This window comes from Sparus aurata, chromosome 10, assembly GCF_900880675.1.
Source record: "Sparus aurata chromosome 10, fSpaAur1.1, whole genome shotgun sequence".
NCBI classification, from domain to species: domain Eukaryota; kingdom Metazoa; phylum Chordata; class Actinopteri; order Spariformes; family Sparidae; genus Sparus; species Sparus aurata.
This window is the reverse complement of record NC_044196.1, coordinates 14,735,293-14,762,213: the sequence shown is the minus strand read 5'-3', so window position 1 is coordinate 14,762,213 and position 26,921 is coordinate 14,735,293. Positions and strand designations below refer to the sequence as shown.

The 26,921-nt window shown below is 44.5% G+C and overlaps 2 protein-coding genes across 6 annotated transcripts; both read right to left on the bottom strand.

Moving 5' to 3' along the window:
* Positions 1-1,924: 1,924 nt before the first annotated feature.
* On the bottom strand, positions 1,925-15,308 carry supt16h (SPT16 homolog, facilitates chromatin remodeling subunit). Of its 2 annotated transcripts, XM_030430468.1 has the most exons (25): positions 14,858-15,308; positions 13,630-13,722; positions 13,287-13,457; positions 12,901-13,053; positions 12,645-12,791; positions 12,244-12,395; positions 11,899-12,071; positions 11,703-11,793; positions 11,541-11,614; positions 11,336-11,448; positions 11,181-11,246; positions 10,973-11,071; positions 10,577-10,588; positions 10,158-10,273; positions 9,104-9,257; positions 8,871-8,998; positions 8,493-8,755; positions 8,293-8,411; positions 7,943-8,181; positions 7,416-7,491; positions 4,427-4,596; positions 4,155-4,284; positions 3,924-4,050; positions 3,763-3,837; positions 1,925-2,926 (listed from the first exon to the last, which is right to left on the bottom strand). In XM_030430468.1, the coding sequence occupies exons 1-25, from the start codon at positions 14,921-14,923 to the stop codon at positions 2,811-2,813; spliced, it is 3,123 nt and encodes a 1,040-aa protein (XP_030286328.1). In that variant the 5' UTR covers positions 14,924-15,308; the 3' UTR covers positions 1,925-2,810. The 2 variants fall into 2 exon arrangements, with proteins under 2 accessions (XP_030286328.1, XP_030286329.1); XM_030430469.1 differs by lacking the exon at positions 10,577-10,588 and having other exon boundaries at positions 14,858-15,307.
* Positions 15,309-16,871: 1,563 nt separating this feature from the next.
* tox4b (TOX high mobility group box family member 4 b) lies at positions 16,872-26,560 on the bottom strand. 4 transcript variants are annotated; one of them, XM_030430488.1, is made up of 10 exons: positions 26,392-26,560; positions 24,097-24,165; positions 23,011-23,061; positions 21,238-21,525; positions 20,893-21,153; positions 20,488-20,808; positions 20,289-20,369; positions 19,414-20,040; positions 19,172-19,326; positions 16,872-18,325 (listed from the first exon to the last, which is right to left on the bottom strand). In XM_030430488.1, the coding sequence occupies exons 1-10, from the start codon at positions 26,395-26,397 to the stop codon at positions 18,268-18,270; spliced, it is 1,917 nt and encodes a 638-aa protein (XP_030286348.1). In that variant the 5' UTR covers positions 26,398-26,560; the 3' UTR covers positions 16,872-18,267. The 4 variants fall into 4 exon arrangements, with proteins under 4 accessions (XP_030286348.1, XP_030286346.1, XP_030286349.1 ...); XM_030430486.1 differs by lacking the exon at positions 26,392-26,560 and adding an exon at positions 24,407-26,384; XM_030430489.1 differs by lacking the exon at positions 23,011-23,061 and having other exon boundaries at positions 26,392-26,557.
* Between the last annotated feature and the right edge of the window lie 361 nt (positions 26,561-26,921).

Here is a 26,921-nt window from a genome sequence, read left to right as displayed (position 1 = left end):
TAATCAAGGAGTATGGTCTAGACCTGCTCAATTTGGAAAGGCAGAAATGTGCCTTTATGCGGCAGGGTATGAGGGGGTATTGTTGTTTCGCCTTTAACCTGGCAGCAGGTTAGAAACTGAGCCGAACCATTATCGGTGTAAAGAGGCTGAGCTCTTCATGTGACATTTTGGTCAATTCTACTCTTTTTACCTGAGGCCAAAAAGACCAGGAACAGATGTTGTCCTGCAGGTTCTTTGACTAAGATGTTCAGTTCAGAGTGTTTATAGTGCAGCGAGCGAGACTGTATTTTGCACAAGTGATACTTGTGATACTACATTATCAAATGTTTCCTGTCATTATTTCATTTTAATATTCATTATGTGAAATAAATAATCTACATTTCAATCCTGAACTGGCTCTTTGTTCGTGCAGCTCAGGGTCGAATAACAATATTCGTTCTCATTTCAAAGACATGAGTAATATTTACCTGCGAGACACAGGAGGACAAACAGCCTCCACTTCATGTCTTTATGTTCTCCTGCAACACACACACACACACACACATCAACATTTACCTCAGAGTGCACTCAGAGAGGAACAGGCCGACAGCATCAAGCTCATATTGATCTGATTGATTGATTGATTGGTTGCTTATATGTCATGATTCAGTACAATAAAACTAGTCCCAGTTGTACTCAAAGCATCTAAAATTGGCTCCACATTCACAACCTGCAACATTAAAATGCTCTTACATGTATTTGTAAGTGATAAGAGTAGAACAGGCACTGTGAACGGAGACAGGTTTGATACTTCAAGTACATTTTCGCTGTAGTATTTTTAAGGATCTGAGTACTTCTTCCACCACTGCTGACTTAAAAACCTGAATGAATACAAACAGTACTTTAATACTATGAATCAATGTGTGTAAAGAATAAAATTCAATATATTTTCAAGCACACACTTTTGCAGATAGCCACAAATACTTATATTTTATTACACTTAACACCTAAATTGGTCTTCACTCACCCGCAGCTGCTTCTCTGCAAGGTTGTTCTCGTCTCAGGATTTTTTACTGATTCTGCGTCTCTGATCACAAACAAACACACTTCAGCTGTTAAACTGAGCGGTGCACAAGCAGGAAACAATGTAGAAGAAAAAGGTTTTTTTGTGCAAAAGTGGACCAAACATTCTCACCAGACAAGTTTCTGGTCTCAAGCACTTTCTCATCTACGCATGCTTTCTCCTCGCTGAGTGACATGACTGGACTTTCTGAAAGCAGGACAGGTTTAGAGCTGCGCTGCCACGGATGAGCGACAGGCGATTTTTAATGCTGATTCAGTGTGTAACGTCCAAGTGGGAATTAGTCGATGGCTTTTAACTTGTCGACAAGGTCTGTGCGTTTTGATGTAGAAGCTCATACAACAGATTGAGTGCATAGTTCATTATGTAGCTTTGAGCTGTGCTGTAAACACAACATAAGAGTTCTGCTGATCTAAACACAGCTGGTTAGGTTGGCAAGTTGCCATCACCTGTAGTCGATGACCGTCAGCTCTCCCTGCGTGGAGAGGCAGCCAGTATTGTGCTGCTGTAAACTGAACAAGCAGCAAGCCATATTTTAACCACCTAAAACATTTATATCCTTTTCGATGCAAGCCGTTTTGAACATTTTTGGTGGCTTACATTAGCCGTCAAACAGCCTTTTCCTGTAGAAGGACATCCTTGTTTTGTTTTTGGCATACTGCATTTCACACATTTCGTATTGGAACAAAGGGAAAGTGTGCCCACACGTGTTCACTTTTTTTAGCGACTCCTGGAAACAGTTTCCCCTCATCGTTTGTGCCACTCGCAACTCCTACAATTTCGAGAGCGTAACCAGACATGGCGCTGACACTTCCGAACGCGCAGGCGGAAACGCGTTCGAGCTTTTAAGAAAAAACCAAACCATTCAAAACAAACAGTTCCTTTTAATTTTATTACAAAAACAGGATTTTCAGAATTAACAGTACAACAACGTATCTACTCAGAATGAACAAAAAAGGGTACAGAGTGTGTGTGTGTGTGACAGTATGTGTGTGTGTGTGTGTGTCTGCGTGCATTTACAAACCCCGTTTAAAAAAGAAAAAAATAATCAGAAAATGTATCTGCCCTCCCACGCCCCGCAAAAAAAAACCTAAAACAAACAAGACAACTGTTCATCTCATCAGCACGTTTCAACAGACACTGGAGAAAGAATGAGGGGGGAGAAACAAAGAGGTGGAGAGGACAGAGGTCAGGGGGAGTCATACGGATTTATATAAAACACTTGGCAGAGGGTGTGTCATGTCTTTTCTTTTATTATCCATTAGTTAAGAAACCTTTTTTTTTTTCTCTTTTTAAACAGAAAACAATGCTCGCAATAAAAACCCATTTAAACACACATGCACGCACGCACACACACACAAACATGAAACCCTGATGGATGGATGGAGATGGGAGGCTGGGAACAAAAGAGAGAATGAGGAAGGAATGAAGAGAGAGAGGGGGGACAAAGAGCTAATGAATGAACTGTGTGTGTGTGTGTGTGTGTGTGTGTCCGTCCTGCTGGTTCTTTCTTAACATTTCAACATGACACTTCACTGACCAACACGAAAATAAGGGGCGTCTACGTCTATATACACATTATGTGTGTCCGAGCGTGTGTGTGTGTGTTCTGAGTGTGTCAAGTGTACGAGTCAAAAGAGCCAGTTGGGGTAGAAGGAAAAAAGGTCAAGGGTCAACTAGGTTTGGCAGTATGTGTGTGTGTAGGGTGTGTGTTTGTGTATGTATGTGTGTGTATGTGTGTGTCGGTCATTTAGGACCGTCGCTTCTTCTTGCTGGGGGGCGGGGCCGGTGTTCGGGTCTTTCTTTTCTTGTTGGCAGTAGCGGCGGCAGAGGTGTCCTCTTCCTCGTAGTGGCTCTCTCTGTCAGCTAGAGGGCGACAGAGGGAGGAAATTAACTTTTTTTTTCCCCCAAACATAGGGAAGGAAATAGAGGTGTTCTCCCCAAATTGTGTTTCACAGGGTGTAACAACATCTGCTGAAATCACCCAGACAACATGAAGCAGGAGAGCATTTTGTTCTGGGTCTTGGTGAGAAGGTGTAACGTGGAGGCAACCAAGAATCAGCTGACTGTTGGAACCATTTTTCAATTTTACGTTACAGAATAAGGCATTCTGCCTTTGGGAGAAAAATGTTTCAGGGCCCAGACACAAACTGCCAAGAATTAGCAGCGAAACTTCCCCTCTGTGGTTCACCATCTGTTTTTTTCTTTATTTATTTATTTGATATTGGGACATCAGGGCAAGAGGATGTGGGCGCATGAGACGATTCATAAGATTCTTACCATCTAGGCCAAGAAAAGGAAAAAGGACGACAACGCTCTGAGCCGTAAAGAGAAAAAGTCTTTGGACATTTGGAAATCTAGCTCGTGTGTTCTGCACTTGCGTGAGAAGGAACACCTCTCCAAAACCAGCAGGTGAAGGCCGTCTCCAGTCTTTAGTGAAAAACTGAAGACTCAGAACAACGAATATACAACATGTTAGGATAAAGAGGCGTTTTTTGACACCACTATTGTTGATATATCCATTTAAATTTAGAATCTGTTCAATAAAAAGTAAAAAAAAAAAAAAAAAGTAGACTGATATACGATATATTTACTGTATGGCCTTCCTGTCTGCATCCGATTCTACTCCTGTGTGACTGGTGTTTAAGGCTGCAGGTGATCATTGTTCCACCTCTGAATCTGCAGCAGCTGTTTGTACGAACCTTTCCTGGCTTCTTCCTCCAGCTCGTCCCAGTCTTTACCGCTCTCCTCCTCGCTGCCGACCGACGCGCTGTAATCTAAAAACACAGCGCACAGACGGTGAGACCTCTGGTTTTAAATTTGAAAGGAAACTAAAGTGTCCTGCAGCAGACAGAAATCGTACCGGAGTCCTCCGTCTCCGAGTCGTAGTCCTCGTCACTGTCTTCCTCCTCCTCCTCCTCTTCGTCCGCAGACGGGTTGAACGTTTCGTCCTCCATTTCAGACTCTGAATCTTCCTCTGCGCCACTTCCCTGAGACAAAACGAGACCCGGCGACAGGGATTCAACAACAAATCAAAAATGGAGAAATGAGAACAGCAGTTTGTTTGATTCTCGCTCCTCTGTGCTGAACGTACCTCGCTCTCTGGGTCGAGGAAGGACCAGCCGCCCTGCTCGAAGAAGCCCTCCGGATCGTCCACGATGGTCTTCATGATCTTGGTCCAGTTCAGAGACTGCACTCCCTCCGTGTACTTGATGTCACACGAGCTGAGGAAAGAGACCGGAAACGTTTAAATACACACGGTCGGCCTGTATCACAGAACCTGAGATTTCATTTCATTCGTGGTTTCGATTTGTTTTTATTCCGTAGCCATCGTGATGGGCCTACGTTGCCGTGGCGATCCCTTACTTGAGCCACTCCTTGATGGGGTCGAGGGAGTTGACGGGCACGGCGTTGATCATGGTGACCTTCTTGTTGTAGTCCTTGTAGACGATGACCACGTCGAAGTTCTTCAGGTGGAACTGCACGCGCTCAAAGTGGACCAGTTCCACCTCGTCCAGAGTGACCACGAACGGTGGCTGGACGCAGAACACACGGAAAAGATATTTTCAGAAAGGAAACCAGAAGTGATGAATGAATGTTCGAGGTGGACTGTATAAATGTGGAAGATTCAGGGTCTATAGAGCTTTTTAAGTAAGAGCTGAGCACTTTTAAAGGTTCCTAAAGGGAAAATTTCAAGACGCTTAATTCCTTAAAATACTTCAAATTTAATTGGCTGCAAAAGATAAAAGTTTACAGCCACAGCGATCAACATAGTCAAATTTTACCAGCTGTTAATTTTTAATGACAATAGGCTGTTTGCACTTCAACCACCAACAACATCTTTAGTTTAAATTAGAGATGCACCGATCGATCGGCAACCGATCGCAATCGGCCGATAATGCCCCTATCGGTTTTGATCGGAGTTCTCAAAATAGATCACATCAGGCCGATCAGATGACGTTGAAGTACAAAGACAGTGCATTAACTGCATGCAGGGAGGGAATTTCATGGCCGCCGTTGCCCCGCGCCACAGTGGCCTCTGTGCCCCTGGCCCGGTCAGCGTAGCGAGCTTGCCCTGAATTACAGCCACCTGAGTGCACAGTAGTCACAGGGTTTCCTCTACATGTAATTGACTGTGGCGCACCGCCACGGCAAAATAAAAGCCGCCACACCTTAAAAATTCAGGCATAAATAAATCTAGTGTTAGAGAAAGGAAATATTTTACCGTCGTCTTCCACCGCAGTATTTGACGTTAACTAGCATGTTGGACATTTAGCTAGATAATTAGCTAGAGGATTAGAGCAGAGTCCTGCACGGGTCTTATTTTGCAAACCCGTCCGAACCCGCCATATATATATATAACCGCATCCGATCCGTTTTCCGACAGTAGCACAAATTACATTCCGTACCCGAGCCGACCCGCTATAAATTGATACCGACGTCCGAAGGAAAATTGGACGGACGCAATTTTTAAAAGTGAAAGTAAGCCAGCGTGGGGAATGGGAGTTCTGGGAGGGCGCACGCACGCATTAATGAGCTCATATGAAATATAAATGCTCATCATTTGTGTCGCTAATAATGACTGATGATAAGTGACGCCTTGAAAATGGCAATCGTAAAACCCGACCCGCCTCTCCAGGCGTCCGACCCGATCCGCATCTGTGTCCGACACAGTACAATATTTTTCACCCATGCAGGACTCTGACTTGGATAACTCCTCTCTTAAAACAAATAATAAAAATATTTCTTTACAACATGAATCTTCATTCCAAGCCCATGCGTTCATGATGGCTGTGTGAGAGCATTCCCTAAATAGCCTATGACATAAGTAAAAATATTACATTATGATGACCCAAACTGTACACCCCCCCCCCCACCCCACCCCGCCAGCGCCACAGTCTCAGAAAATACTAGAGGAAACACTGAGTCACTCACAGTAACTTCAGTGAGTCCGCGGTTCGCGCAGGTGGAGTCTCATCATCACGATGATCTCACGTGAAAGCCTCTCAAACAGCAGCAGCGTCTCAAAACTGAAGAACGAAACTTAAAGCACAGCAAGCGAGCGCAGCCGGTTTTGACATGATACGTAACTGACTTAAGTGGTAGGATTTAGTCCGGTAAAGTTGGAAATATATTCACAGATTCGAACTTCCCGGATCAATAACTCATAAGTGAAACCTTGTTAAAACACAAACGACGGCTCTTTCCTACCGTAGTAAGGTAGACAACAAGCTACAACCGTATTTTCATCAAAACGAGCGTCTGGACATTAACTCTGGTCTGTATGGTCAGCCGTCTGTGAGCCGAGGGCGCAGGGACCGTCTACAAAGTGCAACACTGAAAAGAGAAACTACAAAAAATTCAATAACTTCACTATTATTCAGAGTGTAGTGTCGCCAAAATCACTCCACACATCAGTGGTCTCCTGCTGGTTATTCTACAATTTTTTGTTTGGAAAAAACAAAACTTTGCCATAATTTTGGGGAATTTCTATTTGGGAGAAATATTCAATAACACTAATATTCAGTGTGGTGTCACAAAACTCACCTCATCCTAACCCTACTTAACAAAAACTACTTTCTAATGTAACTTTAACTTGATTTTGGTATAAAAAAAATGTTTTAATACACAATCCATGTCTTATTATAAATTAGGATGTTATGGTATCAGTCTGGAAGGTAAATCAACACATTTTACTCAGTGGCCTTTGTGCCCTGTCATGTGGCCTTGGTGCCCCTAAAAAAAAGTGAAGGCCAAATGGACTTGCCCCTAAAATGACAAAATTCCCACCCTGACTGCATTCCCACTAGTAAGCTACAGTTACTCTATGTAAGCTGAGTCCAAGTTGTCTCTAAGAGAGTCTCTAGAGTGTGAAATATTGCACATTGCATCAGCCTGCAATAAAACGGTGGTCAATTCATGATACTTTCTCATCTCCTAATTTTTATACTTAATAATACAATGTCAATGTTGTGTAAGAAGAATCATTAGTTAAATATATGAAAGTTACACAAGACAACAATATAGAAGAATTTATGGATTTGACGCTGTGATCGGTGATCGGCAATATCGGGATCAGCAGATACTGCTTTTGGTCATCGGTGATCGGTGATCGGCCCCAAAAATCCTGATCGGTGCATCTCTAGTTTAAATGACTGATTGTGTGAATGAAAACAGATTATATGGGAAATCGAGCATTTTTCAAGGATTATATTTGAAGTCCAGCAAATTTAAACCCTTGAAAACATTTTTTCAAGCATCTCTCAAGACCCTAAAGATCAAACAACAGTGTTCAGAAACATGTTTGAGGATAAAAACACTCGTATTGACAAACTGGCTCAGCGTGTTCACTCACCCATTCAGTAACATTGACGAGGGAGCTGGACGTGGGCTGCAGCAGACAGGTGCTCCTGTAGGGGGCGCCCTGGAACCTTTAAACAAAAAGACAAAACAGACAAAAACAATCAGTCCAGCTGCTTGTAGAGCGTCCACACTATCATCTTCTGCTCTTATTTTACAGCCACGTCTTTGATAGTATTCTCTTCAAGCATACAGAGCGTCTACAGGCCTCAGACGGCAACATTAAACGCTTTTAATAATTTTTTGAGATCATTTTTAACCCAATTTAAGACAAATCATCTTGTTGTCACGTGCAGAGGGAGGTTTAGTGTGGGAGTGCAGCTGTAAGATGGACTTACAATTATCTACATTTGACCAACAGGTTGTAGTGAAGACAGTGTAAGACAGTGTTATAGACTTAACATCTGAAATGTGGACTTATTGTTGATTACTACATTTAGTTCATGCTGCACAGCTTTCAGAGATGTAAAGCACTGAAGATGCTCCAGGTACTGACACTGACACAGTCAAAGCTCGACTCACCCGAGGTCTCTGAAGGGCACCTCGAACTCCAGCTCCTCCTTCGTCAGCGTCTCCACCTTCTCGATGAAGTTCTTGAAGGCCGACTTGAGCTTGTGCCTCATCTCCCGCTCCATCTGCTCGGCGTACAGGTCGTCGCGGTCGTGCATGTGTTGGTGTTTGCCCAAGTCGGTGGTGATCTCCCCGACCTCCGTGTAGAACTGGACGTCCGTGTGGCGCCGCTTGCCGAACATGATGGCGTTCTGGAGGGGAAACGGGACGCGCGTGAGAAGCGTTTACGTTTGCCCCTCGACGGATGGCAAACCCGCTTCATGACCCTCGAAGTCAGCGGCGGTGTTGATGAGTAAACGTACCTTGAGGTGGAAGTGCAGTACGATGATCATCTCCCCGTCACATGGCTGGAAGACCGCGTGTTTGATGTTGTTGTAGAGAATGTCCACTTTGTCGCCTCGGACCGACGTGAAGCGGAAACCTGCGCGGGGAGAAGATGAGTTACTTTCAGACACTGTTGGAAGTTCCTCAGATTTGACCGGACTCTTGTCGGCTCACTCACCATTAGTATGCGCCTCCAGCGAGCCCTGCATCCTCTTCTGAGCGATGTTGGGTCTGATGTAGAGGTCTTTGAGCTTCGGGTTGCTGCGGTTGAGGTTGATGACCAGCGAGTCCTGCTTGACGATGCCCTCCTTCTCCTTCTCCTCGGCCTCTCGCGTCTTGTAGCGCTTCTGCACCTCCTTGATGATGCGGAAGGCGTTCTGCAGGTTGGTGGAGGGCACCGACGTGTCGCCGGGAGCCTTGAGGTTGGACGCCCGGTACGTGCTGAGCGGGGGAAAGAGAAGCGAGGTCAGAAATGTTTTAGGGGGGGACAAAAACACTTTATCTGCTCGGCAAAACATCTCATCTAACTAGAAATTCAACGTCCGTCAAGACTTACATTTCCTTAACAAATGTGGCGTCGGGGTTGGGGAAGATGTTTCCCTCCTGTCGTCCCAGAGAGCTGCCGGGGACGTAGAAGTTGATCCTCAGGTAGGTGTAGTCTCCTTCTACAGACATACTGATGTTCTACACGGGGAGGAAGGCAAGGAAACGTCAGCCGATGAGAAAAGAGAGAAACAAGAAATAAAAAAAAAGGTTTTCAATCAGCAGCTGGAGAGGACCTCAGCGTACCTTGATGGTGGCGATGTGGAAAGGCGTGGCGATGCCGAACACGGGCATGACGACGGTCTCGTACTTCTTGTCGATGAAGATCTTCATGTCTCGGATGTCCTTTTCTCGGGGCATCTGAGAGACGTTCTTGTAGGACACGTTTGATTTTCTGGCCCTGAGGGAGACAGAAGAGAGACGAGTGGACTCAATTAACGAGCACAAACTTAATCACATGTGTGAATCTGTGGCGCACACACACACACACACACACACACACACACACACGCGTACGCCTTTGAAGGAATATTGATGCACTTGTGGAATAATTAACAGAAGAAGAAACATTGATTAAGACGAACACAATAGGTCTGAGTCAGTTATCAGCAACAACGTGAAGATGATTATTTACTCGTGTCTGATGTGCAACATTTCACCACAGAGCTCGACTACAACACTCCCCTTTCCAACGTTTACTCATAATGCTCTGCATCGAAACTCAAAATGCTCCAAGTTCCAATTTTCATACGGACTGAACTAAAAACCTGTGCAGACACACAAATGACACAGTGAGTTGAACGTGTCGGTTACCAAACATACAAACACTGGATTACTGAGGCTGACGGCCGACTGAACACACACACCTGACCAGTGAGGAGCTGCTACAGCTGGGCATCGATCGGCATTATATTGTTATCTGACTGTATAAAACACTTCGTCTTAACATTGTGGGTATCCTTAGATTGCGATATGTACACAAGTGTCGTCTTTTCCTGGTTTTAAAGGCTGCGTTACAGTAAAGTGATGTCATTTTTTTTAACTTAACAGACCGTTTCATATTCATCTAATATTTATCTTTACACACTTAAAATTTATATCTCCATTACTGACGATTGATAACCTAAAATCTCTTGTGTTAATAACCAATAGTCATCCCTACTATACTGTCAGAACATCAATAAAGAAAGCTGGTAAACATTATTTGCTTTTGTTGCAGATTTTGTCCCAAATCATTTTAAATCTAGACGGAAACGCGTCTGTAAGACTCGTGAGACGCAGCCGATGTCTGGACACTCACTTCTGGATCTGCTGCTCGCCCTTCTGCTCCGTCAGACGGCGCTTGGCTTCTTCGTTCAAGTGATTGGCCAGCTCCTTCTGGTGGGCCCGCCTCTTCTCCTCCGCCGTCATCTCGTTCTGGAGATCAACAACAGACACGACTGAGTGATCACACAGAGACAACCAGAGCGAGTGATGGTTTAAAAATGGTAGGGGGGGGAGGGAACGTAAATAAACTGTACGTTCATGCAGAATACAGACACGTGATCAACGGCTTGAGATGGTCGGGAAGAAAAATAAAAAGCAAAAAACACACGAAAACAAGTCATTCAAAAATGACAAAATGAACGAAAGGACAACGGTTTTCTCTTCAGCGTGTGGACTTTTACAACTGAATCCATTCAGTCGATGAGAGTTTTAGAAGAAACAGTGAATACTTACCTTCCCAAGTAGCTGGTAGAGTACAAAAACATTCACACTCTTAGTTATCGAAACACTGCGAAAGTGGCAAAATCAAACTGATCAGCTGTCACGAGGGGCGTCACGACTCTCAGAGCAACGACAGTCTGAGTTTGTCCCGCTGGCTTTTTGGCAAGCGCAAATAATATTCACCCGAAACACAGAAGATCCCGGGGGGTCAACGAGAGGCAACGCCAAGACTGAATCCAGTTTGGAACAAAGTTCTGATTCTCATCTTCCCAAACAAACAAATCAAGGATCTCTGAAGAAGAAAATAAACCCAACGCACGAGAAGTAACGGGAGAATCGCCGATCCGAAATCGTGACACCCCTACCAGTCACTTATTTAACCACGCAAATACACACACACAAACTCACTCTGGTTCTGTCGGCGAGCAGGGCGGCGCTGCGAGCTCCCTTCCCCAGCAGCTCCTCGGCGTCGTTTCCCTCCTCCTCCTCGTCCTCCTCATCATCATTCTGGGAAAACAGGGAAAGAAATGAGACGGTTATTATTTTAAGAAACAAACACGAAAACTGATGAAGAGGTTTAATTTCACTTCACTATTGAATGTGGATCGACACTTACCTTCAAGAAGATCCCGACGTTTTTTATCTTTTTCTTGACCGGCGTGAGTATCGTGGCCGCCTCTTCCTGTTGCGCAAACATTTCAGGTTTAGGCACGCCACAAACCCCTCCAAAATAAGAGCTGCGTTTAAGTTGAACTGTTCAGCGCTTCTCACCTCGTTGATCTGTATTGTGTCTCCGATGAACAAGGCGTACTTCTTCGACTCGTCCTTCTTGCCATCTTTGTTTAGGAGGTCGGCGAATCCCAAGCTGACGCTCAGAACCATGCCTGCAGGAGACGCACACGCACACACACAGTCCGATTAAAACGCGAGTCATTTCCTCTAACGTAGAAATCAACGGGCTGAGACAAATTCTCACCTTTTTTCAGTTTGTACTGGTTTTTAGCGTTTAGAACCAGGGAGCCTTCTCTGAACTCGATTCCCATCGCAAAGCTGCCCAGAAAAACAAAAAGTGAAGACATGAGATTCCAAAAAAAATGTCAGCACGAGGATTAAAAAGTCGACAGGTGTGCGTGTTTACCCGAGGTTCTTGGTCAGCTTCGCTACGAGATCTGCCTTCTCCTTCTTCACGTACTCCAGGACGGCGGTGTAGGCGTCGCAGATTTTTATACCTGTGGAGGAGACAGGAAACACAAATATGTTCAACATTGAACTGTTTTTCTTCGACCCGCTAGCTTCACACTTGCGCCCGGGGATCCCCACGCTCCTGAACTCACCATGTTTGAGCTGTTTGAGCAGCTCCTCCTCCACCTGCAGCAGGAAGTTGTAGTTGTCCTGCATCTCCTGAGGCGGGTCCACCATGAGGGTGCGCACCAGGTTGGAGCAGTACGACTTGTAGCGGATCCCCATGGCGCACGTGATGGCGCCGAAGTGCATGTGGTTCTTATCGCTGCAACAGAGACGGAGCGGTTTCAGCTGAGATGATCATCGGGGGTTAAACTGTACAATCGTCTAAGTCTTTGCTGAGTTGAGCTTGCCGTCTCGTCCATAACAAAAATTCTCGTCATTCGTAAATGTACAAAAACGTGTCGGCGCGTCTCTGCAGAGCTGACGTGAGCTACCTGACGACGCTGAACTTGAGGCTGTAGTTGCCGCCGCTCTGGATGATCGGAGGGTAACACATCTCCACCGTGGAGGGATCGGCACCGCCCAGGTACTTCTTCTCCTCGATGGCCTTCTCCACCGACTCCGCCAGCTTGCTGTGGCGCACTTTCTGTTGAGGTGAGAGAGAGACCGGATCAACGCGAGCCTCTAGATGCCGTGACAAAATATATAAACTACAAAAATGTGTGAAACTGTCGGGCCGGAGAACGTTCTGTCTTTTATTAACTTATTGAGTTACAGCAGCAGACGAGAGAGAAACATTAGAGCCACGTTCTTCTCTTACGCCTCTAAAGTATCCAAGATAACAAACAACATGGCACAAAAAGTTGGTATTAAGTTCATCACTGTTCCTCCTCACCTCGTCCGCGTCCACGATCTCCATGACGCGCTCCTTGAAGAACTTCGAGTAAACCTCGCTGGTGATGGACGCCGCCTTCTTCATCAGGCTCAGCTCTCCGTCTTCCTTCACCGCCATCGTGTACGCGACCACGGCGCTGATGTCCGCCTGCGAGGCAGGACGCAAAGCAAGATGGTGACCCTTTATTCCAGCTTACAGATCTTTACAAAAAGAAACACCACGCAGCGACAGCTGACATTTTCGGTCAGCGTCTTACCTTCTCCAGCCCCTCCGCGGTGATCGTGTCGTTCCAGCTCTTCATGTACTCTCCGGGGAACTTGTCCTTGCTGAAGATGCCGACTGTTTTGCCTTCTTTGCTGCCTCTGATCGCCTCGATCATCTTGTCAAAGTTGGCCTTGTTGCTTTCATTCTGGGGGAAGCAAAAGGCGAAATGTACATGTTCAGCAAAACAATGAATATTTCAATTTAGTTTGTGATCGTGACTGTGCAAAGTTTGACTTGCTGAAAAAGAAAAGAGAAAGAAATCCACGGACGAGGAAGCGTCAACTCTCGGCCACAAAACAGACTCCTCTTCCCGAGCAGCCGATCGGAAACAAATCACACCCTCACATTTACGGCACAAAACAAACGCGCTTTTGTTACCTTTTCTCTGGTCAGCAGGGTGATGGGCGGCACGCCGTTGGCGTTCTCGTTGCCCTTCGTCACCGCCACCTGCTTGAGGAAATCCACCTTCTTCTTGCTGGCGAGGAAGAGGATCTTGGTGTCGCAGAACACCATGATGGTGTCCGTCAGCTCGTAGCCGAACAGCCATGTCTGAGGATTGAGAGGAGGGGAGAAACGTGAACACAACCAAAAGCAGATGTGCGGCATCTGTAAAAACCCCCCGAAGAGACGCAGTTATACAATTGAATGAATAACCTGCACAGCTTCCACTGAGATTTAGTTGAGAAAAATCCCTCTCTGATCTCTTCTCGTCTCGTCTCACCTGTATGGCTGTAGATTTGGCGTACACAATCTCCTCGTCCACTCCCACAGACACCACGATGGCATCCACTTTACCAAACTCATCTTCTCCTTTCTGGAAATCAAAAGCACACCATTATATATATATTTTTCAATGCAATGTGTATTAAAAACAGAGCAGGTTACAAGAGCAGACTGAGGTGCTCCTGCTTCATCCACAGAACATTCTGGTGGACAAAGAGTGCCAGTTTGTGGCTGTTGCATGACTGACCCTGCAGCGGTGAGTGGGGACAGGTAGCTAGCTTGTTTGGTTAGCATCGCTGATGTGAAGTTCACTTTGGCTTCAGCAGCTACATCAGCACCTGATGCTGCATCACCTGGGAGCACACGGGGGGGGACTACAAGTCTTACACAGCTGCTTTAAAAGTCTCCACGTTTTAGGTTTAAAAAAGCACAAAGCAACGGCGTGTAACACTTCAGCTAACACCAAATCAGACATTTGCCACACTGATGAGTGAATGAGCTGCACCAGCAAAGCCAAATGCAACTTCCGAAATGAGTTTAAGTCATAAAAAAAGTTAGAGTGAGTTTATTTGGAGTGCTTTGGGACGTTTAAAACTCCATAAAAAGTCATTTCCAGAGCCTGAAGGCGTCCTGCACGGCACAGGGATGCTGGCGTTATTCGGATGCTAATTAGCTAGCTGGAATTAGCATGTAGCCAACGTTACAAGTGCCAGCAGCGTTCACAGTCTGACAAACAGACGTCAGGCACACATAACGTGGTGGAATATAACCGAGTGGTCACTTTGAAACGTCTGGTTCCGTCAAATTAGCAGAAGCTGGTCCACAACACATCCCAGCGAGTTAGCTAGGTGGCAAACTTACAAGCTAGCAGGCTAGCTAACGTGGTGTGAATGGGGCTGTGCTAACATGAGTTAGCTAGCGTGTAGCGTGTGATACTCCCGAAACATCCTCCCAAACACGTCCGGATTAAGAAAAAAAGGAGCTTCAGTGCGAATAAAAGCGAGTGACACGGTGCAGACTGAGGCCTGGATGTGAAGCAGGAGGGGGGAAAACATCCCCGTCACGCCGACAACAGAGTCCACTGTCTCGGCTGGAGAAGAAAAAAAAACGCGGCTAACTTTAGCGGCTGGCATCTTCCAGCAGCAGCAGTTCTTCTTTTTCTTTCCCTTCGCGTCAAAATGAGCAAAAAGTGAACAAACACACGCCTCAGATCGCCTCACTCTCACCTTCCAGTTGCTGTATAATCTCTTGATCCGGCGGTAGTACGCTTCCTTGTCCAGGTTTACCGCCATGGCGAGTCCTGTGCTGCAGAGAACTCCAGCTCCCGGCTTCGCTTCTTCTCAGCAGGCCGGAAGATGATGTTGATCAGTGTCAACTCACAATAACGCACTTTCTTTCTTTCCACGCCTGCTGGGACCCAACACACACACACACACGCTCGCACGCACACGCACGCGCACACAATTTCCCTTTATGTAAAAAAAAAAAATACGCAACAAGCGAAACCTCGATTAAAAATGCGCCGAAATATTAAAAACACAACGCAACGTCGCTTTTTTGTGTGTGTGTTGTTTGTTTCCGCCACACACACATACAACCACGCACACACCAATCTGTTATAATTAACTCCTCAGCCCCCCCTCCTCTCTCCTCTTCTCCTCCTCCTCTCCCTCTCCTCTCCTTTCCTTCCTCATGTGCTTCTTCTTCCTCTCCCTCCCCCTCCGACTCTTCCTCACATGTCAGCTTCATGGTAAACAAACGGTATTTTAAAAGAAGCCATCATGGCGCTGACACACGCTGCTGATAGAAATTTTCACATAAGATAAAATGTCGGAATGTTTCCGTTTCTTCCTCATTCACTTATTTATTTGTCACTTTGTTAATTTGTATTTAAAGGTTTTTTGTTGCGCATTTTAATGGCTCCGCTCAGCAGCGCCCCCTGTCTTTGTGTTGACCACGCTGCTTTTTTTCCCGCCATGGTGGGTTTTCCCGCCATCGTCATCAAACGCTTGGGCTGAAGTCGATCTCGCGAGAGGACAGGCAGCGATGAGATCACCTGTGTGGCTCCATGTGAGACTGTGAGGGAGAAACTTCTGAATTTAACTTCAACTTTGATTCATATTTATATAATTTTTATATTTTTATTATTTTCCTTTTATGTGTTCAATGTAGAAGCAACACATTTACAAAAATTAATATTTGGACTTTATATTATTTTGTTATTATTTTTATATTAATGGGTTTTTTTTAATAATCCTTATTTTGGTAGCATTCTGGAGTTTTCAACTGTATGTTTCTAATATTGCTAAATTTATTTTTCATAAATAAAAATTATACAGATTTAAAGCTTTATTTTTGGCCACTGACTTTGTTTTTATATTAATCCAAAGGCTGGGAAAATTAGTTTTTATTTATATTTATTATCTGGACGTTGTACTTTATATTTATTATACATACAACAAATTTGTCCTTGTTCATTGATCTCAGTGAAAACCCTCTAATCTCTTCACTTCGGTTGAAAAATAAATCATTTCTTCTATGTTCGTGTAGAAGAAAGAAATCTACACACTTTTTGTTAACTTAATGTAATTTTGGTTAATATTTACTATCAAATTTAAATCATATTTATTATTTTGGTAACACCCTAAACAATAACTATCAAAATCTACATTCCTAATATTGCTAAATTTCTTATTTATAAATGGGAATCTATAGATTTAAATCTTTGTTTTTTTTTTTACAAAAGGTCAAACAGTCTATTGTATTTTTATATCAATATAAAAGGCTTTAAAAAATGTGGCAAATGTGGTTTTTGATTTTTCGTATGGACGCTGCATCAATTGTACGTTATATTGATTATACCTAGAACTAATTTGACTTTATTTATATTAATGAAAAACCCTTAAATTTCTTAATTTTCAGTTGAACAAAATGGCTTCTTCTGTGTAAGTGCAGAAGAAACAAATGTACAAAATAAAATGTATCTGTGCTTTGTTGTGAAAAGTATTTTTAAGTCATACTTGAGTAAAAGTAAAGACATCATGTTTAAATATAACTTTGGTAAATGTTAAAGTAACCATATGAATATTTCTTGTGCAAGTCTTAAAGAATCTGATATTAACCATAGAAAAAAGCCTTTAAGTAACAAAAGTACATGTAAAGTTACACACATATATGAACTGAGTAACAGAATAAATGTTATTTAAAATCCTGTTGCCAATAAAATAATTAAAAACGCTCGACTTTGGCTCTGATGTAATCTGCCAAGTAACAAGTAACTCAAGTACAACATTAGCCTCCAAAATGTGGTGAAGTGGAAGTATGAAGTAGTGGAAAATGGAAATACTCGAGTAAAGTGCAAAACTGTAATTGAAGTACTTGAATAAATGTGCTTAGTTACATTCCATCAATAATACTTTAAATATTTCCCATCGGTTGAAAAGAAAAGGAAGTGAAATTAATCAAATACCTGCCCCTCCAGTTGTACTTGTGAGCCCAAAATGTGCATCACCAAATGTATATTAAAACATAAAATATTTTTTATTTCACCATTAAAAACATTTCCAGGGTATCTACAATAAACCAGAGCGACCGCTGCGTCGTTTCCTCCGACCGGGAACAGTTTTCTTCTGTGGAAGCAACTCGTTAAATTAAAACACATCATGTAAAAAAAAAACAAAAAAAAAAAAAACGGTAAAGCTTTTGCATTGTATTCTCTTTCCCCCCGAACAGTAGCGTCATCTGAGCTGGTGTATTTATTTCATTCCAATTCATTTAGTTTTTTTTCGTACTCAAAAAACACCAAATTCCACCACAAATGTTCCTCGTGAAACAAAATATGCGCGTTCAATAAGCTCGAGAGCAGAACAGAGAACACAGGTGCATTTCTTTGTTTCCTGAAACTTTAGCACCTGTTTCTGAAAGTTTAAAGTAAAATCCTTTTTTCCCCATGATAGCGATTTTCTCCCCCCAACAAAGCGAGCGGATTCATTTCCACCTCGTCTCAAAACGGCTTCCTACAACTTTGAAACGACCTTTAAGACCGCTCGTGCTTCGCCAGGATGATTCTCGTTGTTTCGAAATTAAATTAAAGACCGCTCGTAGCGAAGCACCCGCACGTCGCTGGAAAAAAAAACAATAAAAACAAAACAAAAATCTCCTCTCAGATTTCATTCACGTGGACCGAGCCTCCGTGTGACAGTAAAGGGAAGAGCAAACGCATAAAAAGTGGAATTTCTTTGAAATGAACCGGATTCTTCTGCAGGATCATGATTCTCTCTCTTTTTTTCTCTTTTTCAAAACAATAAAAACACCAGAAGTTCATATAAAATGTTATTTTCTTCCGTCCACGGTTCAAAATTCACAACAGATGATCAAAAGGGGAAGTCCGTAGTTTTCGTCGGTCCGTGTTGCGAGCCGTCATCCTCGCCGCAGTGTTCCAGTTTCGTTCCGACCACAGGAACGCACGTTGTAGTGACTGTCTTGTCTTTTTTTTTTTTTCCTTGACATGATAAAACGGACCGTTATGTGCCAGTACCTGAGCCTATCATTCACTCCTCTGTTCAAGTTGCATTTCACGTGTTATTCTTTGTCCATTCTCTTTTTCTCCTCCGTCAGACGCGTCCTCCTCCACCTCCTATGTGACCGTGGTGGAGTTCTGCCCTCGGATGGCGCACCAGGCCATGAACACGTCTCTGCGGGGGAGAAGAGATCAAGAGAAGGTTGATTTTCACTCCACTTGTCGATTCACGACACGTCTTGCACCTGAATATCCTCGTTTTGATCGTACACAGGACGTCATGTTTACTTATTCAGCTCCCCGACACTTGACGCCCTCATCAGCTTGTCTAAATTGTTCTAAATGCAGCTGCAGAGGATAATTTCTTTAAACCCACAGCTGTCACTGCGTATCGTCACTTTGTTTAACTTATCAGTGTTTCATATAAACTTTTATTGTATGTTTTGATCGTGATCATCTAATTCTTGCTCATTTCGACACCAGGAGACAAAAAATATGACGATGGGATCGTTTCATTTCAAATATCACATGATTTTTGTTAGATGAAACATCCAATTATGTTTGAAAATTATTCTAATTCAAGCATATTCCTAATCTTGACAATAACATTACGCATTTTCCAGATTTTCAAGACTTTGTACGAACCCTGACGTGATCACAACAGTATCCAGGAGTCACTGAAATCCGGCCCTGATGTCAAAATGTGCCACCCGTAAGGAGAGACTCCACAAACCCATTAACAACCAGGAGACCAGTGTGCATGCAGACACACTCGGTCTGAACAGGACGCTCGTACCACACACACACCGTGACAGCTCGGGTCGTATTTAGACCTCAAACAACTGAACTGGTTGCAGCTATTTTGTCTGCAGATCGTTCCAGTGATTTTCTTTAAAGCACAGAAAAGAGTAAGTAACAAGGCAACTGTAACTTCCAGAAGAACGTCGAGCGAGCAGGGAGAGACAATTTGCAATCGTGACTAAATGTAACGTTAATAAAACTCTGAGATGTGCACACACACCTGCAGTGTGTGGCGACACACTCGTTGCTGCAGTACTCCTTGTCCCAGTCTTTGCTGTCCACGGCCGGGTTGGTGCAGCCGGCGCGTACGCAGATGCTCCGGCTGGCGGCGGGAGCCACGCTCGGCACTGAGGCCACGTTCACCTCAACCTCCATCTGAGAGACGAGAAATACAAATAGTTGTTTGAGTTTACACACAAACGAGATGAAATACACAGTATGCGTCTGTGTTGCTGAGCTCACCCCTTCCTCCGCCACTTCCTCCCCGCCGGTCATCATGTCACCCGACTGTCCCACCTCCACCGTGAGACCGGAGGACGACACCGACTTGGTTTCACCACTTGACGTCACGATGATGGGCGCACCTGAATCCGACTGCCTCGCCGATGGGACAACCTTGATCTGCAGCGGAGGCGGAGCGGTGGCGGCACCCCGCGGCTTGGCCTGCAGAGGCGGAGGGGCCTGGGCGTGCACCATCTGCTGCAGCCGAGGCGGAGGAGGGGTGCTCTGCATCTGCTGCAGCGGCGGCGGCTGGCGGGGAGACGAGGCGGTCGTCGCCGTGACGGACACGCCGCCGGAGGGCAGCTGCGTCTGCTTGATGATGATCTTGGTGACGGTGGGGGGGTTCGGAGGGGTGGTCGCAGGTGGAGGCTGGGGTTTGATGGCGCCGGTGCGGGAGCGTGTGGTGACCTGCGGCAGGTCCAGGATGATATTGGAGGTACAGATGTTGGTGATGGTGTTCTCCTCGGGGTTGTAGTGCTGCGACCTGGTGGAGCGAGCGGCGAGGCTGGCGGCAGGCATGGCTGCGATGGTGGGAGCCGGGGCTGGAGGTGGGGGCGACGGGGCGGTGTCCATGACTTCAATCGGGGCCTGAAGAGAAGATATTTGGACACGAAGAAGAGAACATGTTGGAATACTTTTTTCTGCTGTTATGTAGAAGAATTATGAGCCTTTTATCACCACTGAGCAGGTTCTGATACATCCTGTGTCTGATTGTCAGCAGGATTACACAAAAACAACTGAATGGATTTCAACAAAACTTGGACGGAGAACGGGTCACAGCCCACTATAGACCCCGTTGACTTTTGGCGCGACTCTCGTCAATCAGATGCTCTCACCTGAGAAATATGTCCAGCTTTGTACTCCGACAGCGCCTTCAAATAATCCCTCTTTGCCGCTTCGTTTTTCCTCTTGTAAACCTGAAACAAGAAGTTGTAAAATCACACACCGACGTTTGGATTGTGTTTAAATCTCACCACACCTTTTATAAAATGTCCAACAGCGTCTTATTGGGATGCTGGCAGGACTTCCTCTCACCTGTTTCTGCTCCTCCCCCAGGCTGTCCCACATGGACGCCACTATCTTCGACACCTCCCCAAACGTGGCGTTGGGATTCTGCCCCTTGATCGCCGCCTGCGTGTCCCTGAAGAACAGCGCGTAGGCCGACACGGGTTTCTGCGGTTCGTTGGGGTCTTTCTTCTTCTTCCCCTTCTTCCCTCCTCCCGCTCCTCCTTTCCGTCCAACGGCTGGCGAGACGCTGGAGGCGGGGGCGGAGAGCGGGGACTCCGACAGCGAGGGGTCGAGGGAGATGACGCCGGGAGAGACCGCCAGGGAGACCGGGGATTCCACCAGGACGCTCTGATTGGACAGGGTGAGAATGATAACGTAAAAATGAAATAAGGAACTTCATTTATTTACATTTTTAGGACTTCGACGACTCACCCTTCTGAAGTCGTCCATGTCATCATCCTGGAGCGAGCTGGTGGGCGACGCCGTGGCCGACAGTGGGTGTTCGGGCGACTGGGAGCGCTGCAGGATGTTCCCACCTCCTAAGCCGAGGCCCAGTTGAGCGCTGAGCTCTGACTGGTCGATGGTGGTCAACTGATTGGACCCCAGCAGGCCCTGGCTCATGTCTCCCAGCGGGACGTCGATGGTCACCGGGGACGAGCTGCTGAACTGAGAGCCAATGGGATGTCCTAGATCCTGGGGACGGAGAATAGAAGTGAATAAAACCAATTTTAAAACAGAGACGACTTCCAAGAGTTACAATCTCCTCGAACTCCTCACCATCCCCAGAGACGACCCCAACAAAGCACTTCCTCCCGACTGGTTGATGACTCCCAGGCTCAGGTGCTCCAGCCCCTGTGAGGGGGCGTTGACGAAAGTGGAAGCGAAGGAGGGGTCGTCCCCTTCCACCACGGCGTTGCCGGGCACCACCACGCTGTCTGAAGGTCCGGAGTCTGACAGCTCCCCGAAATGCGACACCACATCGGACACGGTGAGGGCTGAGTCTGGATCCAAAGAGATGGGAGGTATCTCGAACTCCTCATCGCCGAGGCTGGGAGTGTGGAACGTCTGGAGGGAGGATGGAGAGGATGAAGTAAAAAGAAGGAAGGAGGGATGGAGGGGGAGAAGAGAACACAAGTTTGTGAGAAATTGGGGTGGAGGGGAGCGAACAATAATTTGCAAAGGGAGGTAAGAGAACCACAGAACAGATGGGAGTCAGAGATTACAGCTTTTTAAAATATGGCTATTTTTGACCCCCCAAAAAATCATCAAAAAAAAAATCATAGCCCAACAACCGACCAACCAAATCATCCGACAGGATCCTGACATCCGAGTCTAGCTATAATCTACAGAGCGTTCGATTGAAATGAAGAACAAAGCAATTTCAGTTGTGATAAAATAGATTGTGATGTTCTTTTTTGGCCAGATAGCACACCCTGTTGATGATGTGCTGAAATAAGGCCTCGATTCTATGATCGCACTTGCAGCTGGATAGGATCACACATGGATCCGTGAAGAGAGACTGTTATTGAAAGATTGTCGGTGTCATTTGTGGGAAACGTGAATGAACTCTTGACAGGTGGGCGGGCGGTGATTTCATTCTGACAGCTCGTCGCTTCTACTGTGAACCCGACTGGTGATATAGAGTGATGTAGTAATGAGTCCTAGAACCTGGACATGGTCACCGCAGTCTTCAGGTATTCACACATTTTGTTCTGCGATATACATCATTAGTGTCCCACAATGCAGCAGCAAAACCACGGTATGGAATCTCATTGATTTGGGAATTTTCCCATTAAGTAAGCGGAGTGGATTCAAACATGAATGAACAGACTGATGTGTTATGAACGTGGTTCAAGTGGGAGGAACGAAACCAATAATTTGGCACCAACGATTGGTGGTGGTGACGTTTAAGTCACGCAACTGCAGTGTTGTCCGTTTATAGCCTCATGTTAGCTTCTTACTTCTTGCAATTGAATTTAATGAAAGACGCTTAAAAAAAAATGGTGTTCATATGTGATTATCTGTGTGAACAAAAGCATCATTAAACTTGTGTTTGTCAAGAATCCCAGCGGCTTTTAGGCAAGGAAACCAGGGGGGTGCCAACTTCTGTTAGCTGACAGAAACACGTCATCTCAACGCCGCTCGATTGCAGACAAATGAAGCTTGAAACTGTCAGAACTTGCAACACATGGTGGGAATTCTGATGATCAAAATATTACTGGAAGGTCTATACTGATACCACAACCACACGTCCAACTACACTTTAATAAACACAACAGGTTGACCTCAAACTCAACGCCCCCACGTGCACATCATGAGTCTGCAGCCGCTTCACAGTGAAATCCACCATCCCATCACCTGATCTAATCTTTGGATGAGTCAGGTCCGTAGACTTGCATTGTGATAGTGCTCAGTGATACAGTCTCTGAGAAAAGCCTTTTCCCCCTGTGACAGCTTTATTAAAAAAAAAAAAAAAAAAAAAAAAAGGTGTCTGAAATGAAGGAGGAGGGTGTGAAACATAAAAAAAAGGTATTTATAAATGATTCATACTCCACCAGCAGATCCAGCGAGGTTGAAGAGGTCAATGGGTTTAGTGGGACACTAAAAAATGCGAGTATGTCAGTAAGTGCACGATGAAGGAGATGACAGATGTCAACGGGTCACATTTGTGGCAGCCAAACTGACATTAAAATGGGTCAAACACACAGCACAAAGACCTTCTCTGGTATGACTTGTATGGCATCTTTTATCATTATGAATGCTGAAAGAAAAATCAAAAGATGAACATGGTTTGATGCCGATTTGGCGCCTCGACATCCGAGTCACAGAGCTAAGCATCAAACAGCTGGTGATGTTTGAACTGATCACTCGGATGAAGGTTATTCTCAGAATCGTCAAAGACTTTCAGGGTGTGTTCAGGTGTCAGGTTGGTTCCCTATAAACCCCTCTTTCACTATGCTATTTGTCCTGACACCAGGCTGGATTATTCCCTGAAATCAATGGGAAAATTACAGCACAAAGGAGGCTTATCTGCTGTTTGTACAAACGATACAGGAAGAGACACCGTTTTGCCCGGTCACCATCCCCAGGTGACGGTGGAACGACTGGAATAACTGTGTGAAGAGTTGATGTGGGAGGTGAGAGCTAAAACAAAAGTGAAGGGATGGGCATTCACTCAATGGAGAGGGCGCCACTGTTGTGTCAAAGTCTGTTCCCCCTTTAAAATGTGTGTCCTCTTACCATGGGGAACGGAGACGGTACAAAACTAGCTAGCTTTTCTTTGGACAGTAGCCAGTACCCATGTCCTTACCTTACTCTCTACTTATGGAAAAGAATTAATTGACAACAATTAATATCATAAATATTAAATTCAGAATATGAATGAGCTACTACTTACAAGTCGGAAACTCTTGCCTATTTTAACACATGTGACTTGAATGCAGCGTTAGCTCTGTGACTCCAATGTACGTTGATACAGATGTGATTCTGCGTGGTTTAAGCCGAAAACATCTGTCCACAGTAAAAAAAAAAAAAAAAAAAAAAGAAAAAAAAAGGGGGCTCCAGAGCAGTAAAACAAAAGACCTGTCAGGGAGAAATTCTAATGTCATGTGTTCCGGGTGTGAAGGCCTGACTTACCTCTGAAGAGGAGAGGAAGGGGTGGCTGGACCCAGATATCGTCAGGTAGTTGTCACTTCCTCCAGGGAACTGAAACATCAAGGAGCACAAGTTAGAGGAAGATACTGTTTGAGGTTTTTCCTCTGCATCTTCAATTATTGACTTTAAAATAACCAGAACAGTCCAGTAAACCCAGAGAACTGGGTTATATCTACACATTGTGATGCGTTTACTGACAGGCATTTTTCTTCTTCTCCAGTTTAAATAAACAAACCCAAATGCATGAATTTGACATCGTCTCCATCTGTCCCACTCGTGAGATGGGAATCACCTTGTTGTCAGAGTCAAATCCATTGAATGACTGCGGGTCCAGGAACTCTGGGTCCCCGTCGTGCTGCCCGGTACCGTCCGTCAAATCCGAATAAAAATTCAGGTCCATCTTTTCAGCTGGGCCTCATATGTTAGCTATGAGGCCCCCTCTTCAAATCACGATGTTCCGCAGTTGACAGGAAATGTCCTACCTTTTTATAATCGTTTTTTTTTTTTTTTATCTGAGTTTAAGGATTCGTGGTTTAAGTGGTGTCAGCTGTCGCTAGTGAATGGAGTCAGAGTTAGCTAACCGGAACGTTATTTTCTATTGTAAGGGGCTAACGCTGACAGATGTTGGCTGGGCTAGCATACGCGACCAAAGCGGAGCATGTGCACGAAGGCAAATCGTGCCAAAAATAACCTGTCTGCTGGCTGGCTGGCTGGCTGGCTGGCTACCGAGGTAACGTGGCTGGTGCCGGTCTTTTACTGCTGACTTGTCCTACCACGGTTTAGCTTTAGCTGGCTTTGACGCAAGGCTGCAGTGCTCCTCACTTCACGAGCAGCCTGGCGCCCGTTTGTCGGACCTCAAACGTTACATTCAATCAACGGCCGCGGCTAGCTAGCTAAACGCGGCTAAATTAATTTATCGGGCCGCTGGAGAGGTCCCGAAAACGACAATGATCGTGCTCAAGGTGTCTGACAGGGAAGGGAGGCTGGCCGAGTCCCCGTTATCGCTTCGTGTTGGCCCGGGCCAGGCTGCTCAATGGATCCGGCGCCACGGATCCCTGACGGACGGGATCACCGGAAAGAGTCAAGCTAATCGAGGCTAGCGCCGGATGTTGAGGGAGAGCGGTTTCAAAATAAAGCTAGAAAAACTACCCTTTATTGGACACATAGCTGAAAACAGATTTTGGTGCATATGTTGACCAATGAGTTACACAAATTTGCAGTATGTAAACATGTTTGAGGTCATATAGAAACGTTAAAAATAAAAAATGTAATTAAGTAAATAAATATTTAATGTTCATTATAGTTCAGTATTCATAACTATGGCCCTGTTAAGTTTGTCTTTGTAGTCGTTCTGACAAAATTCTTATCATATCTTTCTCATCACAGCAAATTTAGCTCTAGTGGTTCCTATCCACAGTTTTCACACTCCCATCACCTGTAAAACATCAACTGGTCTTACTCTTAACGTTACGATTTACATCGTAGATGTAAATTGTCCAACTAGACATGAAACTATAACTCTTTAAATATGTGACACCTGATAAAAAAGAAAAAATTACGTAACATTGACAGATCTGATGATTCCTGGTTTTATTTTGAAAGCGACAGGAAGCCGCCTGTCATCTCTTTAACATGGATCCAGCCGATAATGAGATAACTGCTCCGATGATTTTTGTAGCTTAAACAGTAAAAAATAAAAAAAAAATAAAAAAACGCCTCTAACATGAAGTGTAGCTGCGAAAGATACACATTTCAATCATCAAATTGATTATTTTAACGTTTTAAATAACTACATTTCAGTAATTTTAGCTTTTTAACGGTTTATTTTACCCCCTGTTCTTTCCAATGGTTCGGTCCATTGAAATCCTTTCGCTAAGCGCAGGGACATTTATTTCTTAAATAAAACATTCACCCATAACACGATAACATTTAAAACATGTGGAGAATATATTTAACGTCTTTATTAGCAGTTTAGGTGCCGAGTGATAGATTTGAACACTTTACATCAGCGTATGAGTTTTTAAATAAAACACCAGGAGGGATTACTTTGACCAGAAAATGTAAAGTATAGGTGATTAAACAGAAAACAGACGAGGTGAAGTAAAATTAACGGATTTAATTAAGGACTAACGCTTTTGACAGCCGGGTGATCCGCTCCTCACAGGGCCATCGTTGTGTTTGTGACAACCAAAGATCGTGTGTACAAGTGGATCATCACACGAAGACAAATGTGATCCTTTTATTATGACAAAAGTTTCTAAAGCTAACCACTCTTACCTCCATGCTCACCACCGAAAATCTGATTAATGTTTTGTTTGTTTTTGTCCCACTTTTGCAAGTGAACTTCGCCCAGAATTGATTTCCTCAAATATCACAACAGGGGACCGGCTTCCGGATTGTACGTACAAGTGGAAGTGACCTCATCACGCAGAGAGGAGACGTCTTCTTTCCAAAATAAAAGGCAGATATATTTTTTATATCTCTATTGACTTTAAGGCCATTTGTATTTATGAATAAAAAGATTAGCATTCAAAATAGTATGATTATAATAATAATAATAATTACTAAATAAATAAATAAATGAAGCAACATACAATAATTTCTGTAATGAGATGACATTACTGTAGTTTGTTAAAAGTGAGTTATTTTTAAAATACTTGGACAAAATATTAGTTTGATAAGCCACTTCCAACAGTGAACAATACAATTAGACAGCCATTATGTTTTTGTCATGAAAATCTGTTTCTGTCTCGTTTTTTATTCATTTTATCCTGTGTGCTTTTTGTAGAACTTTAATATAATTATTT